This window comes from Mytilus trossulus, chromosome 3 (genome assembly GCF_036588685.1).
Source record: "Mytilus trossulus isolate FHL-02 chromosome 3, PNRI_Mtr1.1.1.hap1, whole genome shotgun sequence".
Lineage (NCBI taxonomy): Eukaryota > Metazoa > Mollusca > Bivalvia > Mytilida > Mytilidae > Mytilus > Mytilus trossulus.
In genome coordinates, this window is record NC_086375.1 from 57,466,020 (window position 1) to 57,483,765 (window position 17,746).

The 17,746-nt window shown below is 30.6% G+C and overlaps 2 protein-coding genes across 18 annotated transcripts in view; one reads left to right on the plus strand and one right to left on the minus strand.

Moving 5' to 3' along the window:
- Window positions 1–9,007, minus strand: part of LOC134711954 (kinectin-like) — a 34,265-nt gene extending 25,258 nt beyond the window's left edge. For 15 of the 17 annotated variants that reach the window (XR_010106249.1, XR_010106248.1, XM_063572994.1 and 12 more), the window contains exons 1-10: window positions 8,744–9,007; window positions 7,769–8,464; window positions 5,209–5,345; window positions 4,895–4,967; window positions 3,841–4,100; window positions 3,344–3,381; window positions 2,790–2,964; window positions 2,237–2,440; window positions 1,641–1,766; window positions 165–325 (exon numbers count right to left, since the gene is read on the minus strand). Coding sequence is in view for 15 of the 17 variants with exons in the window: in XM_063572994.1 (XP_063429064.1) it covers window positions 165–325; window positions 1,641–1,766; window positions 2,237–2,440; window positions 2,790–2,964; window positions 3,344–3,381; window positions 3,841–4,100; window positions 4,895–4,967; window positions 5,209–5,345; window positions 7,769–8,405 (1,811 nt within the window). In the remaining 2 variants the exon portion in view is untranslated. Of the gene's footprint in view, window positions 1–164; window positions 326–1,640; window positions 1,767–2,236; window positions 2,441–2,789; window positions 2,965–3,343; window positions 3,382–3,840; window positions 4,101–4,894; window positions 4,968–5,208; window positions 5,346–7,768; window positions 8,465–8,585; window positions 8,692–8,743 lie in introns of those variants that run through there. The other 2 variants (XM_063572982.1, XM_063572995.1) reach the window with 2 other exon arrangements.
- Window positions 9,008–9,119: 112 nt separating this feature from the next.
- On the plus strand, window positions 9,120–17,516 carry LOC134711956 (enolase-phosphatase E1-like). The gene is made up of 6 exons (XM_063572998.1): window positions 9,120–9,349; window positions 10,706–10,807; window positions 12,771–12,967; window positions 13,902–14,034; window positions 14,746–14,869; window positions 15,579–17,516. The coding sequence occupies exons 1-6, from the start codon at window positions 9,242–9,244 to the stop codon at window positions 15,848–15,850; spliced, it is 936 nt and encodes a 311-aa protein (XP_063429068.1). The 5' UTR covers window positions 9,120–9,241; the 3' UTR covers window positions 15,851–17,516.
- Window positions 17,517–17,746: the final 230 nt, after the last annotated feature.

A 17,746-nucleotide genomic window follows, 5' to 3' on the forward strand; every position in this document is an offset into this window, starting at 1 on the left:
TTGATCCTTTGACAAAAGTATGAAAGTTTCAAAACTTTTGAACCAACCATTTTATCAGAAAAATTAAACTGGTTATATAGCAGTTTGACAAACAATAATTTTGATCATTGAGAACTTTAATACTGCCTTCACAACAAACTTTTAAGGATTTTGTTCATTCTTACATTTTTTCGTGATCAACCATTGTAATTTTGTTTCCACTTGTTCCATTATGTATGTCTCCATTTGGTGCAGATGCTGTTTTAGCAGATTCTTCTGACTTCACTAATTTCTCTTTTGTCATTTTGACTTCATCATCCAACCTTTTCTTTTCTTCTTGAATTTTCTGTTAAAAAGAAATATAATTAATAAAATGACAAAGTTTGTATTGTAAAGAAAATGATAAAATGGCTCATATTATGTCTTTTACATGCTGTAGATGTTGAAAATTTTCATTTCTCAATGCATTCCATTATCATGGAAATACAATTTAACAGACAGATGAATGTTCAACACATGCTGACAAAAAAAAATCATTTTTTATCAAGACACTTGAGTATGCAAAATTCAAACAAGATTCAATGGTAAAAAGTAAAATTGCATGTGTGCATTTTTTATTTTTTTTTATTTACTATCCCATTTTTTTGTTATCTACTATCAAACAGATTTCTTTCTGAAATGATGTCTTTAAGATTGAAATTAAAAAGGGCTTTTCCATCCATGAATGGCTAAATCTTTAAGTGAAAGGCCTAGGCTCATATGATACCTTGCACAAATATTTTTCAAACCTTGTGCTGACATACTTCAAATTGTTGTCTTAAAAACACTTATAAATAAAGTAATGCTTTCTTTGTATTATTTAACCTTTGAAGAAGAATTATTAAAATATATAAGATGTTTGAGATAACAGCATAAATATAATATAAAGTTGGATCACTGACTCCTGCAAGTTTGTATATAAGTAGTTTACACAAAATGTTTATGGTAAAAAGTTTTCAAATTGCAAAGCATTTTATTTATGTATAATATGTTTTTTATCATTGATAAACTGGAATAAGGTTCTACTACCAGGAAATATTTGTGAATCATGTAATAAGTCAATAAAAATTGATAAACAACCAAACCTTTCCCAAGCAAAGAAATAAATGCAAAATGTAACTAATCTATTCAAAGCTAAGACAAGAAAGAGTTACTGAAATGTATTCTAACATGCAAAGCAGTTAAACAGTTCACAAATTAAAATGTTTCTTAAAAAATTCCTTTTTGGCAACTTTTAACAATGAATGATGATGGGTGTCTGAATTTCAGACTGAAAACACACAATTTAAATCATTCATGGACATACATGTACGAAATAGCAAAGAGATCTCATGCATTGGTATATCTATATGCCAGATATTATTCATGGCAGGGCTTGCAACATGATCATTGTTAATTATCACATGTTATTCTCTAGATATCTCTTGAAATTTTGTGTCAATGAGTTGTTTCATCCATATATAAATAGATAGAACAAGCACAGTTCAAGAATTAGGACAGATATATATAAACAATGCAACAGAAAAGATAAATATGTTTGTGTGGTCAAACATCCATCTTTATTTAACATAGCCAGCAATTCTGAATATAGACTAGTTAATACTGCATAAAAAACTATAAACCTTCAGTTCTGTTTGAAATTCAGATTTTTCTTTTTGAGCTGTATCCTTTTCTTTTTCAATTTCTGCAAGCTTCTTTTCAACAGCTTTTAAGGATGTCTCTAATAAACTTTTATCTTGTTCAGCTCCCTGAATTCAATAGCATATTGCATGCAGTTATCATGATACCAATACTACAATGACTATAAGGTCATCTTTGAGATTGAATATTGAAAAAGACCCTTTTTACACTTTAGGTCTTAATTTAAATTAACAAGCATTGGACATATACCTAAATCTCTATTCACTCACATTTGACCACTCTTCAGAAAGTTACTGTTTTTGATTGTGATTATGACTGGTCTAACTAAAGAAATTTATCTAACACGAAATATAGCTAAATCAAGTAATACAATTCAAACTATAGTCAAAACAGTTGTACATAAATACAGACTGCGTTTTTGCTTATAAATATTCTACCAATCCCCTTTTCAACAGAAAAAAAAAATAAGAAAAAAAATTAAATTTCCAGTATACCTAAAAATCACTATAAACCTTTGCAAATAACAATGGGTTTAAAAAGGGATAGAATATATATAATATCAGCTGTTAATACAAACCTTTAACTTGACTTCTAATTCCTTTGACACATTATCATTTCCTGATAAGGCTTTGTTAAGATCCTGTAGTTGACTCTTAACATCGGAACATTCTTTCTCTGCAGCCTTCAAGTTCTTTGATAAATTATTTTTCTCTGCCTCACTCTTTCTTAACTGCTGATTAACCTCTTCTACCCTCTTTGTCCAAACACCGTCACTATCACCCTACAAACATCATACAGTGCTTAAATATTAAATAAAATAAGAGAAGATAATAACTTGGTTTTTTTTATTAGCAGTCTGCAAACAAATCAGGCACTTTTAATGATCAAAGTTCAATATTGCCAATCAGGTGTATGGTTAGCATGAAAAATATGCCAATGGTTGTCTATAAATGCTTACATCCACTTCAATCAAACTCCAGTGAAAAGTTGTCTCATTGCATTGGATGATGGGCTATAACTGATATATTGAAAACTGCAATTTAAATCTTCAAATCATAACTGTGAATCTCTTCAGAAATATGTAAGAATCTCATAATGCATGTTTTAACACTTTAATTTGATATGTATACCTGTACTCCAATTAATTTCTTCTTTTCTTCTTCATATTTAGAAAGTTTAGTCTCCAGTGCTCTTTTTGCATTTTCACTAACATTCAATTTAGAACAATTATTTGACAATTCATTTTCCATTATGGAAACCTTTTGTCTCAAATTGATAAATTCTGCTTGAGGTACAGCTTCAGCCCTACATTAAAAAAACAATGTTAATATTTCCCACTGAAGCTATTCACTTTGTCTTGCCATTTCTTTTTGAAAAATTCATAGAGTCCATTTCCTTCCATAAACTTGATAAAGGTAGAGTTGATTGGTCAACAATGAAAAAAAAAAACACCAGAAGGATCAACTTTAAATTTTCACTTTATTTCAGATATTTTTTCATTTGAACTAAAGCAACATGTGTGTAAATATGGAATATAATCTCCCTTTGGTATTAAACCTAAAATTTAATCATTAACAAAATCCCATAATTTGTCTCTATAAAAACATAATGTTACAAAGCTTTTACTGTATGTGCATCTCTGTATAAAAGCGCCCATACAAAATTTTTATGAAATACTACTTACTTGACTCTTTCATATTGCTCTTTCAATTTTTTGTTTTCCTACAATTAAAAAACGTGTGTACTGTTAGTTCTATGTTGTAGAAAGTTATAATTGTATGCACTATCAGTTCTATATTGTGTGAATTACCTAAAATATAACATAAGTTCAACGATGCACATATTATAATCACGTAATTCATTTACTTTTTTTGGTTACAATACATATTTTATGATATATATATCTAAAACAGATGGTCTAATTTTATTAAGAATTTAAAATTTTGAAGGCCATTCATTTTTCACTTTCCCATAAATTAATTTTAAAATTTGTGCGCAGTTGGCTGAAGTTTGGATACATTGTATCTGTCTTCATGTTTAACAAATTTATCTAGTATGCATAATCATTAATAAAATATGTCTATACTACCTCACAAATCCTTTATTCTAGAGAGGTTATGAGTATCTTGCTGAAAATTTACTTCAATGACTTTCACAGAAAGCTTTGATATTGTAATTTACCTCAACAAGCTGTGTATATCTACTCTGATCTCCACATTGCCTTTCAAGTTGCTGAATTCTGGCCTGGGTTTTATTTCTATCAGCCATATTTTCATTGATAGCTGTTTGCATTCTCAACTGCAAGGCTTGGAATTCCTGTTCTTTGCCGGCAACTTTCTCTTGGTACTGTTTCTCAATTGAAGCAAATCTGGCTTTATCTTTCTGTACTTCCTGTTTCAGCTCTTTGTACTTGTTATTGCTAGACATTGCCAATTGTTGTTCTAAAGACAAAACAAACAAAAACAAAAATTACAAAAAAATGAATTAAAATTGTTAAGTAAATGATCTAACACTTGTAAATATTTAGAGACAGTTTTAAACAAATAAAAGGATGGCTAGAAAAAGAAATTTACACACATTAGTAAAAATGTAAAATATTATTATTAATAACTTCTGGTGTAGTTTGCAGGCAAACTGATAGTGGCAACTTCTAGGACAGAAACTTAATAGATTTTTTTCCACTTATTTTTATAAAAACACTAACCAACAACTTTTAAAACAAGACTTGGTTACTTATTATTGATAGAAATAAATAAACTTAAAAAAAAGAAGGATAAAAGTTGAGTGTACACGTGTGAACGACATTTCAAGCAGGTGATAATTGAATTGCAGCTTTGTTTATTGAGCAAAGAGCCTTTAATGTCGGTCAGTGAAAAAACCAATGCCAATGATTTAGTATCATGAATGTTCATTCAATTTGAATTTTCCTAAATTAGGCCATCAAGATACCTTTAATAATGGGAAATATAAAAGAAAATTTACATCTATGCACAGCATTCTGAGAAAGGTAAGACAAAAAACATTACATGTACTCTAGATCTGTATTATCTTTGTCCAAGAAAATACTGCTTCACAATATTGTATATTGTATAACTTAAAATCTACCCCTAACATTTCTTCATTAATGACTATACATTTGTATATCTTAACTTTCTCTCTTCATCCTTGCATATACTTTTTAACAAGTTCCTTAAAAAAATATGATAAATGTGATAATCCCTGGACTCAAATTTACCTTCTTGCAATCCTTTTTCTTTCTCTTCAAGCTGTCTTTTTAACAGTGCAATTGGATCACCTTTCTGGCCTTTCTATAAATATAAACAGATTGAACATTGAAACTTAGAAACACAGTTTTTCAATACAAGGTTATACTTTGAAATCAGTTAATATTCAGAAGTGCAGAGAATTTATAAAATTAATTTTACATTAAATATGCCTAAAACAAAATCTTTTAAAAAAAAATTGAGAAAAGTGTGGTATTTTTCAGTTGCTAAAGAATAAAGCACAAATAAAACAACCATCAGTTTTTAAAAGTAATCTTGTTTTCACCTTATTCCATGATTCAATAGTTGTGGATTGTTCAGTTCCACTCTGTCTGTTCAGGAGAATTTCAATCAGTTTTTGTATTTCCCCATCATTTAATGATGCACTTTGAATTGATGATACTAACTGCCTGACATCATTTTCTACAAAAATTAAAAACACACATTCAACCATTAATAATTTGTTTAATATAGCCATGTATAGATGACAACAAGAATGTGTCCAAAGTACACGGATGCTCCACTGGCACTATCATTTTCCATGTTCAATGGACCGTGAAATTGGGTCAAAAGTCTAATTTGGCTTTAAGATTAGAAAGATCATATCATAAGCAGCAAGTGTACTAAGTTTCAAGTTGATTGGACTTCAGCTTCATCAAAAACTACCTCGACCAAAAACTTTAACCTGAAACTCCCATTTTCATTTTCTATGTTCAGTTGACTGTGAAATTAGGGTCAAAAGTCTAATTTGGCTTTAAAATTAGAAAGATCATATCATAAGCAACAAGTGTACTAAGTTTCTAGTTGATTGGACTTCAGCTTCATCAAAAACAACCTTGGTCAAAACTTTAACCTGTGGACGAACGAACGAACGAACAGTGCCACAGACCAGAAAACATAATGCCCCTCTACTATCGTAGGTGGGGCATAAAAATACAAGCAGCTTACTTTTCTGTTTGAATATATATGCATAAACATTTCAATAGTGGAAGGTTTTCTGACCCTAAGGTTGAAAACTATAACAGAAGGAAAGAGTTTACAGTGGTTAACATGTATTACAAGTTATAAATTGTTTGCAAATTTTTGAAATTGCACAAAATTTCAAAAGGAAACCCTTGAACAATATCCAAAACATGATAAAAGCAGCTGCACAACTTCAATAATTGTGAATTCCTACTGTGCAGTTTCAATTTTCATTTATAAGTGTTGAAACCAATCTTTAAGAATTTGAACTTCATCATTGGGCGAGTATGTAGATTCAGGGAGAATTACCAAACCTTCATCAGTGGGTCGATTTGATGCAATTCATTTTTAAAGTTGATAATTTTGGGTAAATTAGTGGTTGAGCTAGTGGAAAATTAAGGTGGGGTAGTTGAAAGCTGTGCCAAGGTGTCCTGCTTTCCATGAATGCTTATAGCTACATCTACTTCTGTTTCATTTGTTTTTCTCAATTGATAGACTCGTAAAATATTGTTTATTTTGATATTGCATGCTCATATTAATATTGTATTGTAAATTATTGTCATTCGGAGCAGACTTCATAAGTATGGCTTACTTGTGTCCAATCCATTTTACTTTGAGTAAATAAAATATGTTTAAACTAAGCTACAACAGTATGTTTTAACTAATCAAACAGTTTTTCATGTAAACAATATAACAGCTCATAACAAGCCAATATCCAGTTGAAATTAAACAACAGAAATGGAACTCTTTCCTACTTTAAAGAAAGTGAACATGGTCAACTTGCAATTGGTATTTTTGGATTGTCTGTTTTTCTGCCTTTAAATGTTTAATCAGTTAATAAATGTAAAGGTACATAGCTGCAGCTTAGATACAAATGTACTATATATTTATTCTCAATTTATAGTACAGGAGAACAATGTAAGTCTTAAGAGATAATATATTTGGAATCTTATTAATTATCGAATTCAATTTGGTAAAACAGCAGATTATCACAGGTGCTAATACAAAATGTACTTTAGAATCTTACAGATGAATATAAAGCGAATTCCACTGAATAAAATATCAGAATGAATAAACTTTCCCATATTCTTATAATGACAATTGTATTCATGATTCATTTTATCAAATTAATTAATAAAACACTAAAGTAAACCTGTTTACATTGAATGTCACTTTATTGTGAGAAAACAATAAAAATGCATTTAATTCATACTTAAAATTTTACAGCAATTAATACACCAACATATTCATGATTTTAATTTAATTTAATTTAATTTTAATTTAATTTAATTTAATTTTAATTTAATTTAATTTAATTAATTTTAATTTAAACATATTTTTTTATAGTGGATTGGGAAACAAGTTTTGCAACTTATATTAATCCCTTTCCACTTTGCGGGTGCGAGTGCTGCCTTGTAGCGGCATTAGCCTACTCTTTTTCGAAATCTACAAGGGTGTCTTTAACGTGCAAGAGATATGGCTCTCTCTTAACACGGGTCAGCCATTTATCGTCCCCGTCCGACGGACTATCATCGTTTCCTTAAGACCATACTCGCGAATGGTGTCAAGGGAGAGCCGAAAATTGAGTTCCTGAAATTTTCATCCCAAACGGGAATCGAACCAGGAACCTTTGTGTTAGTAGTCCGATGCACTAACCACTACACCACGGCTCTCTTATACACCATATATTCATGATTAAAATTGTATACAAAATACAACCAATAAGAAGTATGGAAATACATCTACTAAGGGTAGGAATATGAGTGAAAAGACTCAAATTCCATATTTTTTAATTATTCATCAATAATAATATTCCTGGTTGAAAACTTTGTGGAATGATGATGATTGGGAGATAAGGTAGAATTCTGACTGTTTAAACTCACCTAATGCTTTCTTAGCTTTCCTCTCTGGAGTTAGTGCTGCAGCTTGAAGTTTCTGAGTTTGCACTATAACCATGTCCTCTACAACTGGCTGTGCTTTTTTTGCTTCTTTCGTGTCAATCTTAACCTTTTCTTCTTTCTTTGGTTTGCTAAGTGATGTTTTCCTTTCTTTTTCGTGTTCATGGAGTAATTCTACCTCATCTTTTGGAACTGCTTTAAAATGAATTGTCTCTTGCATTTGAGGTGCAACTTTCGACTTTTCGTCCTTGTTTAACAGTATGGGTTTTGGGCTTTTCTTTGTCTTTGACTTTGGTTTACTTTCCTGGTCACTGCTTGCTTGTGGTTCAATAATTTCTGGTTCAATTTCCAAGTTTACCATTTTTCTCTCATGCTCTGGATCATTTACCTGTTGCACATTCTTTTCCTTTGGCTTTTCTTTACCTTTCTTTCCCTTTTTCTTTTCTTTCTCAGCTTTCTTTTCTTTTCTAACCTTATCTTGCTCAGCTTCTAGTCTCTTCTTCTGTTCAGCTATAGCCTCCTCGTAAGACTTCTCTTTGAATCCAAATGCAGATATAAGATATATCAGCACAGCTGAGACAACAAAGGCAACGATTCCTATCAGGATAACTTGAGGATCCATCCTTAAAATTTCTAGACAACCCGATGGGATACTTTTCAGCAAATTTACCACGCCCCTCTCTGTAACAAAAATATACAGTAATATTAAAAACCTATTATGTTATCACTGATTGTTTTTCTGGTCATGTAATAATTTCCAGAAAAAAAAGAGCTTTCGTAATGCAAGACACATTAAAAATACCCCGGTGAAAATAACGAAAACCGCAGCCAAGTAGTCCACGTCGGCAAACTTTTAATTTAACAAAAAGCTGATAGATAAGCTGACATTTTCTACATTACAAATGAAGCTCATTCTGTGTAAAAGATTAATCATCTATGCTCACTATTAATCAACTTTACCTGTAAATAATGTTTCTGTGATAATAAAACAGAAATTTGGTTACGTGTCAGGTCAATTTATTTCGTCCCCCATATGAGCCTTCGGAATAATGGTGGAATGAAAACTTCCGACGTATTTTTGTAACAGTTATTCTTATTGGACACTTTTCTGCATTGATGTCAGACATCGTCTGCTTTGTTTTGTTACAAATGTAATTTTTATATTCATGTCTCTTTTAAAAAAAATAAGGAAGGCATGTTTCCTCCCTAATGTGATACAAATATAACAAAGTTATTTAGCCATGCTTATCATAGAAATTTTCTTAATTCAGGAAGAAATTAGATTATCGTTATCTACCTCATACAATCTCACAGAGGGAGGGATGATTTTCAATGTAACAGCAAAGTAAACAACGCCATCTATCGGCAATATTTAGCGCACCTGTTTAATTTGCTTCTTTGTCCATAGAAAGCGTCACCCGTCACTTGTGTATTTCAAATTTGATAAGAGGCGCAGTAATGGAATCTTTAAAAAGAACAGCAGAGGAAGCAGATTCTCTTCTTGAAGGTGTCAAGGCTTTGATTGTAGATATTGAGGGCACAACAACGCCTATCGACTTTGTAAAGGTAAAGTAACGCTATTTAATCGTTAGCCATGCACAGTGATGCATCTTCCGCATAGCCATAAGATCACCGGCATGCTATCTCTGCAGTCGTGTTTCATAAATATGTCATGTTTTTTTTTTATAAAATAATACAAAGTATTATTCGTGATCCACCTCTGGCTTGCTCCTATGTTTGAAAGCGATCATTCTAATTAAAAAAATATATTGAATCTCAAATTTGAAATTTGAAAAAAATAAGTGCGGGGAAACATAAAAACACATTTATAAATACGACATCGGAAGCAGATTAACGTTTTACCAAAGTACCTGAAAATTTTTTGTCAAAATGAAATGACAAGTTTATGCTGTTGAATCAAGCAATGCATCATAACCGACGCCATAAAAATAAACAAAATTTAGTGTGTATGTGTGGTTTTCATTTTGAAGCCTGATATGTGTATACAAGTAACAACTTTTAAAATAGAGTTATCTCTCTTTTATTGTTATCGTCTACTAATTCAACTAATCAATCAATAAACAATGCAATGTTTATTTTTAAAATTTAAAAAAAGTTATCTTTGAAACAGTAAGTCTGAAATTTGCGTTTGAAAATAAAACTGACTTTGTCACATTGGACTCACAAGTTTTGGAAATGGTGAGTCCAGACAGATTTTGATGAGTCGCCTTAGTGAGGACCCTCTGTTTGATAAAAATATGACTATTTTGCAATATGCTGATTTTTTTGCCGGCTTCCTCCACCAATAAAAACTGGCCACCACGAAATAGCCTTAAAAAGAGCTTAAAGACGTTAAAACACCTTAAATTAAATCAAATAATTTTGTGCATCTACAACGTTTACAAATATATGCATAGTAATAAAAGGATTTTTTTTGGTTAAATACAATGACTGATCGATTGTTGGTGAACATACCACTTTCAACACTTTAGTGCTATTTCATTGTGGTCAGTTTATATTGTTGGAGGAATTAAGAGTGCCCTAAAGAGAACCACAATCTTCCTGAGAACACAAACATAAAAGAAGACACCAAGAGGCAAATGTCCAGTTATTGACAGTAATATGTACATGTCTAAATAGCAAACATTCCAGTTCAACTTCAAGAAACTAAGTTACTTTGTTAATTAAAATGACTGATTTATACCAATTTGAAAAATATGAGACTAAGAAAAATTCTTATTTTTTTTGGCATGAACATTTGCAGTAGAATTATTCACTTTTAGAAATGGAATATTGCAAGTCTGATGTATATATAGTTGATGATAAATTTGTAAAAAATAAATTATATTAAAAAAATATAAATATCGCACAGCATGTACATTATTTTGATTTTACATTGATAAGCTGATATTGTCTTTGTAGGAGACACTTTTCCCATATGTCAGTGAAAATATAGAGGAATATTTAACAAAAAATTATGATGAAGAGGAAACAAAGAAAGACATTCAGGCCTTGAGAGAATTGGTAAGTCATTAAAGTAATTTGTGTCTGTTGTGGAAAAATCAGTTTCAAAGATAATACAAAGTGGAGTAGTTATATATGAAATCAGTATGTCAAATGTGCCCCTTGAAAAAAATAAAACTGTACAACAAGAAATGTTGGTAACAGCTGACTTTTGGTATGTATAAACTTATGAATACTTTGTAGTATATGCACCCTTTAGTGCTTAATCACCCTCTGTTGTATGCTAGCTGGCAGACACATTGTGTCATTGTAACATAACAACAAGGTGAGCATTATATAATGCATGCACTATTAGCACCTGAAGTGTGGGGTTCCAGCTAGTGCTACCAATGAATTTGTTTTCTACATGTGTAAATATGTTTTCATTATTGTTATTTAAGAGTACCTTTATTCTTGTTTTCAGATCTCCCAAATATTTATTTGCATTTTAAGTGCAATAACTTTTCTTTTCAACTTGTAAACTTTTTGGTCTCATACCCCATGGCTTTACTTTAACAACAAGTAACTTTTCAAATACTGTAAACCAACTTATTTTCGCAGATACTTTATTTCGCGTTTTACTCTTTCTTGACCACTTCGCGGCTATTTAATTTCGCGATTATCTGATTTCCTTGATGAAGTTTATTAAGAAAAGATCAAAGATTGACATATTCGCGACGATTTATATTTGCGTTATTTTTCTACTCGCGAAAATAAGTTGGTTTACAGAAACCAATTTAAGTTGTGTTGAAATTAAAGTTGGTATATAAGGTAATTTTGGACATATAAAGATTTGACTATTCATACAGATACCCAGATACATCTAGTTATTTTTCTCATATAACTCCTGAAGCAGACAAATATATATTCATGTGTATTTGAATGGATTCATTTGATTTATTGGAGACTTGAATTAATTAGTGTTTAACCCTGTAAAAACATACAGTGTATTCTCTTACATAGAATTGTACTTATTAACCTATTATCTAAATTTTAACGAAAGCAAATCGCATAAAACAATCATAAAAGATGCATTAAATCCATACTTTTATTGTGATTTGCAATAACCCCTCTGCATAGTTTTTAATTTTTCTGGTTAAATTACTTGAAATAATTTTTAAAAAAAATATGCTGTTAAGTAATGCCGTTGACTCATGTTCATTGTTATTTTAGGTGTGTTATCGGTCTGTTGACTCTTTTTCTTTTGTTCTATTAGACTTATCTACAATGTCTATTACATTATTAATTAAAGAATTGTTCATTGGCTCAGTCAGGGCTCTCTGTAAGGTGAATTCATGAAGATAATTTAAAAATATGACTGAACTAACCATTTTCATAGCTGGTAAGTGCAAAGATGCATTAAGATTGAAACATTTTGCACATACTGATATGATCGAACACACATCATTTTATACCAAAATTTTAAAAGCAATCTAAATTTAATGCCATTTCATTGCTGTATTAGGTCATGTAGACTTAAATAAAAAAAATATATTGCAATAAAATATTTTCTTCTTACTTATGTTTACACTTTTGGACTGGGCAAGGGAAAACCATGATTACTTTGTATTGTCTCCCTTTGATCACATAATGCAGGAATAAAAACTAGTGATTGGTTTTTTTTCATGACAAAGGTAGCTATTAACCAGATACAATAATTTGGAGATTAATCATGGTCTTTATAAGAAGAAGAATATTTATAGCATGAAAATATAACATATATGTTTAATTTGTTTTTACGACATGACCAATACATTTAGTTGAAAGTGTATGGCAAATTCATGATACTGAAATACAGTGCACAGATATTTTTCAGTATTATTGCACTTCTGAAATAACAAAAAAATTGCTTCATATGAAACATACAAAGTGTGTAGCTACAAAAATGTATTCATACCTAGACTGAGTCATATGAAACTTTCATTGTTTTGATATGTCATATTTATGAATAAGTACCCATTATTTCTCATTTTTGTTGACATAGGCAGCAAAAGACAAAAAAGAAAAATGTGAAGGAGTTGTAGAGATACCAGCATCAGATGGGGACAAGAAAGATATTATCAAAGCTGTAGTGGCCAATGTAAAATGGCAGATGGACAAAGATAGGAAATCCACGGCATTGAAAGCCTTACAAGGACATATCTGGAGAGAAGGTTACGAACAAGAAAAACTAAAAGCAGAGTATGTATACTTATCACATATTTGTAATGAATACGTCGGGTTTTGCATATGCAATAACCTCAAAATTGCTCGGGGCAAAAAAGAGATATTGATATTGAGCCCTGATTCTAAATAACGTCACGTCATTGCACCCTTAACGACACGTTTGTGATAAAATATTTAAGGTTTTACCTTTTATCGTTCTTTAAATTGTTATTCAATTGATAATTGACCTTGTTTTCTCTTGCCTGCAAAACATAAATATGTGATAAAAAGATAACATGTCTTTTCCATTCTGGCCCTGGTATCATCCCTCGACCCATATCTGCCCTCAGCTAAAGCCTAGAGGCCGATATGGGAGTCTCGAGATGATACCAGGGCCAATATGGAAAAAGGCATGTTATAATCTATACATAATCAGTATAGATACATAAACTTACCCGTCAGTATAAAAGGGATGCAAGTTTAAAATTGAAGAAGGTATAAGTCATATTGTGAAAAAGATCCCCCCAAAAATGTTTCTTTGTCTCATGGTTGAGTTTAAGCATGTCTGTCAACTTCAGTCTAAGTATCATTGTACTTATACTGCTATGCGATTTCCTAGCAGGTAGAATAAGATGCTATAGATAAGAGAGAGAAAAGGTTCACAGCTACATATGTATTTATAGATAAAATAGAAGTTAAAAAAAAACCTGATGCCTTACAGCAAACAATTCACTTTACCAGGATCAGTGATATAAATGAATGTCAAACTCATGGTTTAGTGCCTACTGCTGTCAACTTTAAAGTGTCATAAATATTTTTGATAACAATTTATAAAAACAAGCAAATCTGTACATACTGCATGGTGAAACGTTGTGAATTATGCTGATTGAACACAGAATATTCTTAATTCAAACAGTGTTTGGTATATTCATATGATGTCATTTATAAGAAGTTTCTTTGTATATTGTAGATTGTTCGAAGATGTAGGACCAAATCTTCAACAAATAGTAGAAATAGGAATAGCTGTGTATGTTTTCTCATCGGGGAGTGTAGAAAGTCAAAAACTTCTCTTTGCGAACACAGATGACGGTAACTTGTTAGAGGTATTTATCTTACCATTATAGGCCTTGTTTGTCAAGCACTTAAAGTTTGATTATATAAAAAGAAGATGTGGTATGATTGCCAATGAGACAACTATCCACAAAAGACTAAAATGACACAAACATTAACAACTATAGGTCACCGTACAGCCTTCAACAATGAGCAAAGCCCACACTGCATAGTCAGCTATGAAAGGCCCTGATAAGACAATGTAAAACAATTTAAATGAGAAAACTAACGGCCTTATTTATGTATAAAAATTAAAAAAATGAACGAAAAACAAATATGTAACACATAAACAAACGACAACCACTGAATTATGATTATGAATAACTTTGTATGGGGTATACCCGTAAACAGAAGATATATGTACATCCAACACTCAACAGATGATATTTGGACATGAATGTTGAGTGTTGGATGTATGGTGTATAATTTTTAACAAAGTTGATTTTAAACTACATAAACCAAATTTATTGATTTTGAAATTGCCATTTATAACATGTATCATTAGCTAAACAGACATAAGTGTCCATTGATATAGCATATATATTCCCCTTTATGCAGATTCAATTCTTCTTTATCTTTATTGACGTTATTTGATGATGTTAATTATGCTCATGTACCTGTAATTTTACATCTTAGTATAAACTTCTGTAGACAAATGTTGTTGCCATTCTTTCTGAAATTGATGATTTATTTTTTGTATTTAGCTTTTCACTGGTTTCTATGATACAACGACAGGATCAAAAACTGACAAAACAAGTTACACTAAAATAGCAGAGGATATAGATGCTGAACCAGAAGAAATATTATTCTTAACAGATACTCCAGATGGTGAGATATTACATTTTGTATTTTATTCATTTTCAAATATATAAAATAACAGCTGTGAGTCGCCCACAGTTTGGAATATAATAAAGATAGACACAGATAGATTCAAAAATAACAATCACTGACAAAATTTCTGACATTGAACAGGCATGTTAACAGAATATTTATACAGATTATATTCTACCCTTCCCTGAAATGTGTCTCATAAAGGGAAGTAAGAACAGATGATACTGTGAAAATCAAACAATAATATGAAAATTAAGAAAAAAAACATTGTGTCAGATAGAGTCAATTTAAATAAAGAACTAAACACATCTACATTTCAAAGTTGAAGCATATTCTTTTGACTTGAAGGAGACTAGATTTAAAAAAAATATAAATTATTGGTTGTGAGCATTTATGGGCTGTAAGTTACACCAAGTTTTCAGATTCTAAGCTTAGTTATTTATCTCAAACTTTAGTAAATGTTGATGAAGGTTACTACCCAACAAAAAAAAACTGATATTTAAACATGTATGCAAGAAACACTAGTTGGCAAACTTGTATGTTAAAAAGAAAAAAAAACAACACAAAAATTATTTGATAAAAAAATTTAGACCTTGAAACATGCTGATCTGAAATAAATAACAACTGCATTTCAATAAAATGCTGTGTCCATATCTTTTTTTTTTTTTTTTTTTTTTCAACCTGTTTGAATTTTTTATGTCTACAGAAGCAGCAGCAGCTGTGAAGGCAGGTTTACGTAGCGCAATAGTTGTGAGAGAAGGAAATGCTGAACTATCAAATGAAGTTTTCCAGAATTATCTGGTGATAGAATCATTCAATGAACTATTTGGTGATGACGATGAGGAAGATTTCAAAAGAATTGCAGGAGACAATGGTGAGGTAGATGATGATGAAGATGGCGAGGAAGATGATTTAGACGGAGAGGATGATGAGGAGGACGATGTCCCTGAAGATGAAGATGATGAGGAGGATGCATAAACGTGACAATGTTATGAATGTGTGTGACTAAATGAAATTGAAATCATATGTTACAGAATGTTGTTTTAATTGTTTCATTTGGATCTAATGTTAATTTATACTGTTAGTGATACTTTTATATATCTCAATTAAAATTACACATGATTTGTAAAGAATGCAAGTATCATATTAACCAAATGTGTAATTATAATTGATTTCTACTCAATTTTTTGCATTCATTGCTGTGTTGGTGTACGTTCTTGACTATGAAGCAGTAGCTGTTTGTTGGTGTACGTTCTGAACTATAAGCCGTTACTGTTTCTGTCTTATAAATCTATAAACCCATAATAAAATGATCTCAGACAGGATTTCCATGTCTCTAAAATTGAAATCTAATGAAACAATGCAAACAAAGGTTGATGATTGTGACAATGCTCATTACTCAGTAAAACTATTCAAATCAGGAAACATTTCAAGGCAGAAGGTTGAATGTTGTTGTATAAATGTGAAATTGGTAGATATTTCGTTATTTTATTTTCAGAGCAGCACATTTTTCTCTCATTTGGTAATCTGATGAAAGGGTAAATTTTTTGAAACTCTCTGATTTTTCTTTAACCAAACCTTACATTATTTGTGTACATAAAAAGTGAACGCATGAGGTGATTCTGTTATCATTTATCCATAAGGTATATCGCAAATCATAATAGGTTCTGGTCATTTAACATTTGTATACAGATGTGATGACATAAAGCATATAGAGATAAACAATGTAACAAACAGCTAATCATTTGTCAGAAAGAGAGTTCCATCCTTGATTCGACTATGCACATGTATGACAGTTTTATGCCAGTCTCTATTGGACATTGATGCAGTGGCAATATACATAATACGGGAGGGTTTATAAATAAGTTATTGCTTTGTGTTTAATAATGAAACTGTTTAGTTGGGAAGGGTTGTAAATGATGAGTAAGAGTTCACAGTATGTACAGTTTTTCTGCAAGTGTTCACAGCTTGTACAGTTTTTTCTGCAAGTGTTCAGAAACAAAACATATAAGATGTTTATTGTTAACTTGCAATATTTTATTCTGTGTATTCATATTTGGATACCATTTGTTCTATAATATTATTTTTGTAGGGAATTTTGTAAAGATTTTAGAAGAATGTTATATTGTGTGTGTGTTTGTTTATACAAGTTTTTATAAGTGTTAGTGTTCATTTGTACAGACTACTTACATGTAGACCATAAGAATTTCACGAAACCATTAGCAAAGTGGAATAGGCAAGCATAGTTTACATTATATACATATTTTAGCAGAACTTTTAAATGGCAGTTTTATGTAATGTCTGAAAAATTTGCATTTACATTTTTACTCTTTGCATGGTTTGAAATAACTTTATAAATATTGTCATTTTGTAAATAATACAAGCAGCCATTTCTTGAAAGTTATTCAGGCAACCTTGGAAGTTTTGTTCCATTTTGATAATAATTCTAAATTTTATTATTTTACCATTTTTATATTGCTTTTCTATGAAATACTTTTTAAACATATATTAATGATCTCTCTAGAAATAACATCTCAATAAGCATTTTTTTCAGACATTTGAAAATTTTATTAATTTGTATTCTGAAGATGTTCTTCATTGTACAAATCATTATCATTCTCAGTAAAAAGTAGTTTTCATATTTTTTGCCTTGTTGAATTTTTATTTGCCACAGTATATCTAAAAAATGAAGGACTGCCAGTTACTCCCTCCTGTTAGTAATTATGACTTTTAGCTAGTGGACTAAACCTTCTTATTCTTGTACACACTTTTCTCTCTTTTCTTGAAAAAGAAAGGACATATATGTGGATATTTGCATTCAAACCACAGATCAAAGCTGTTAAATGTTTTTTTTTAACCTGAAACAGGATGTAA

Excerpts from the sequence above, each read along its gene's own strand:
- LOC134711956 (XM_063572998.1), top strand. The coding sequence starts at position 9,242 with ATGGAATCTTTAAAAAGAACAGCAGAGGAAGCAGATTCTCTTCTTGAA. Across the intron at positions 10,808-12,770 it reads TTCAGGCCTTGAGAGAATTG|GCAGCAAAAGACAAAAAAGA; the intron begins GTAAGTCATTAA and ends TTGTTGACATAG. Across the intron at positions 12,968-13,901 it reads CAAGAAAAACTAAAAGCAGA|ATTGTTCGAAGATGTAGGAC; the intron begins GTATGTATACTT and ends TGTATATTGTAG.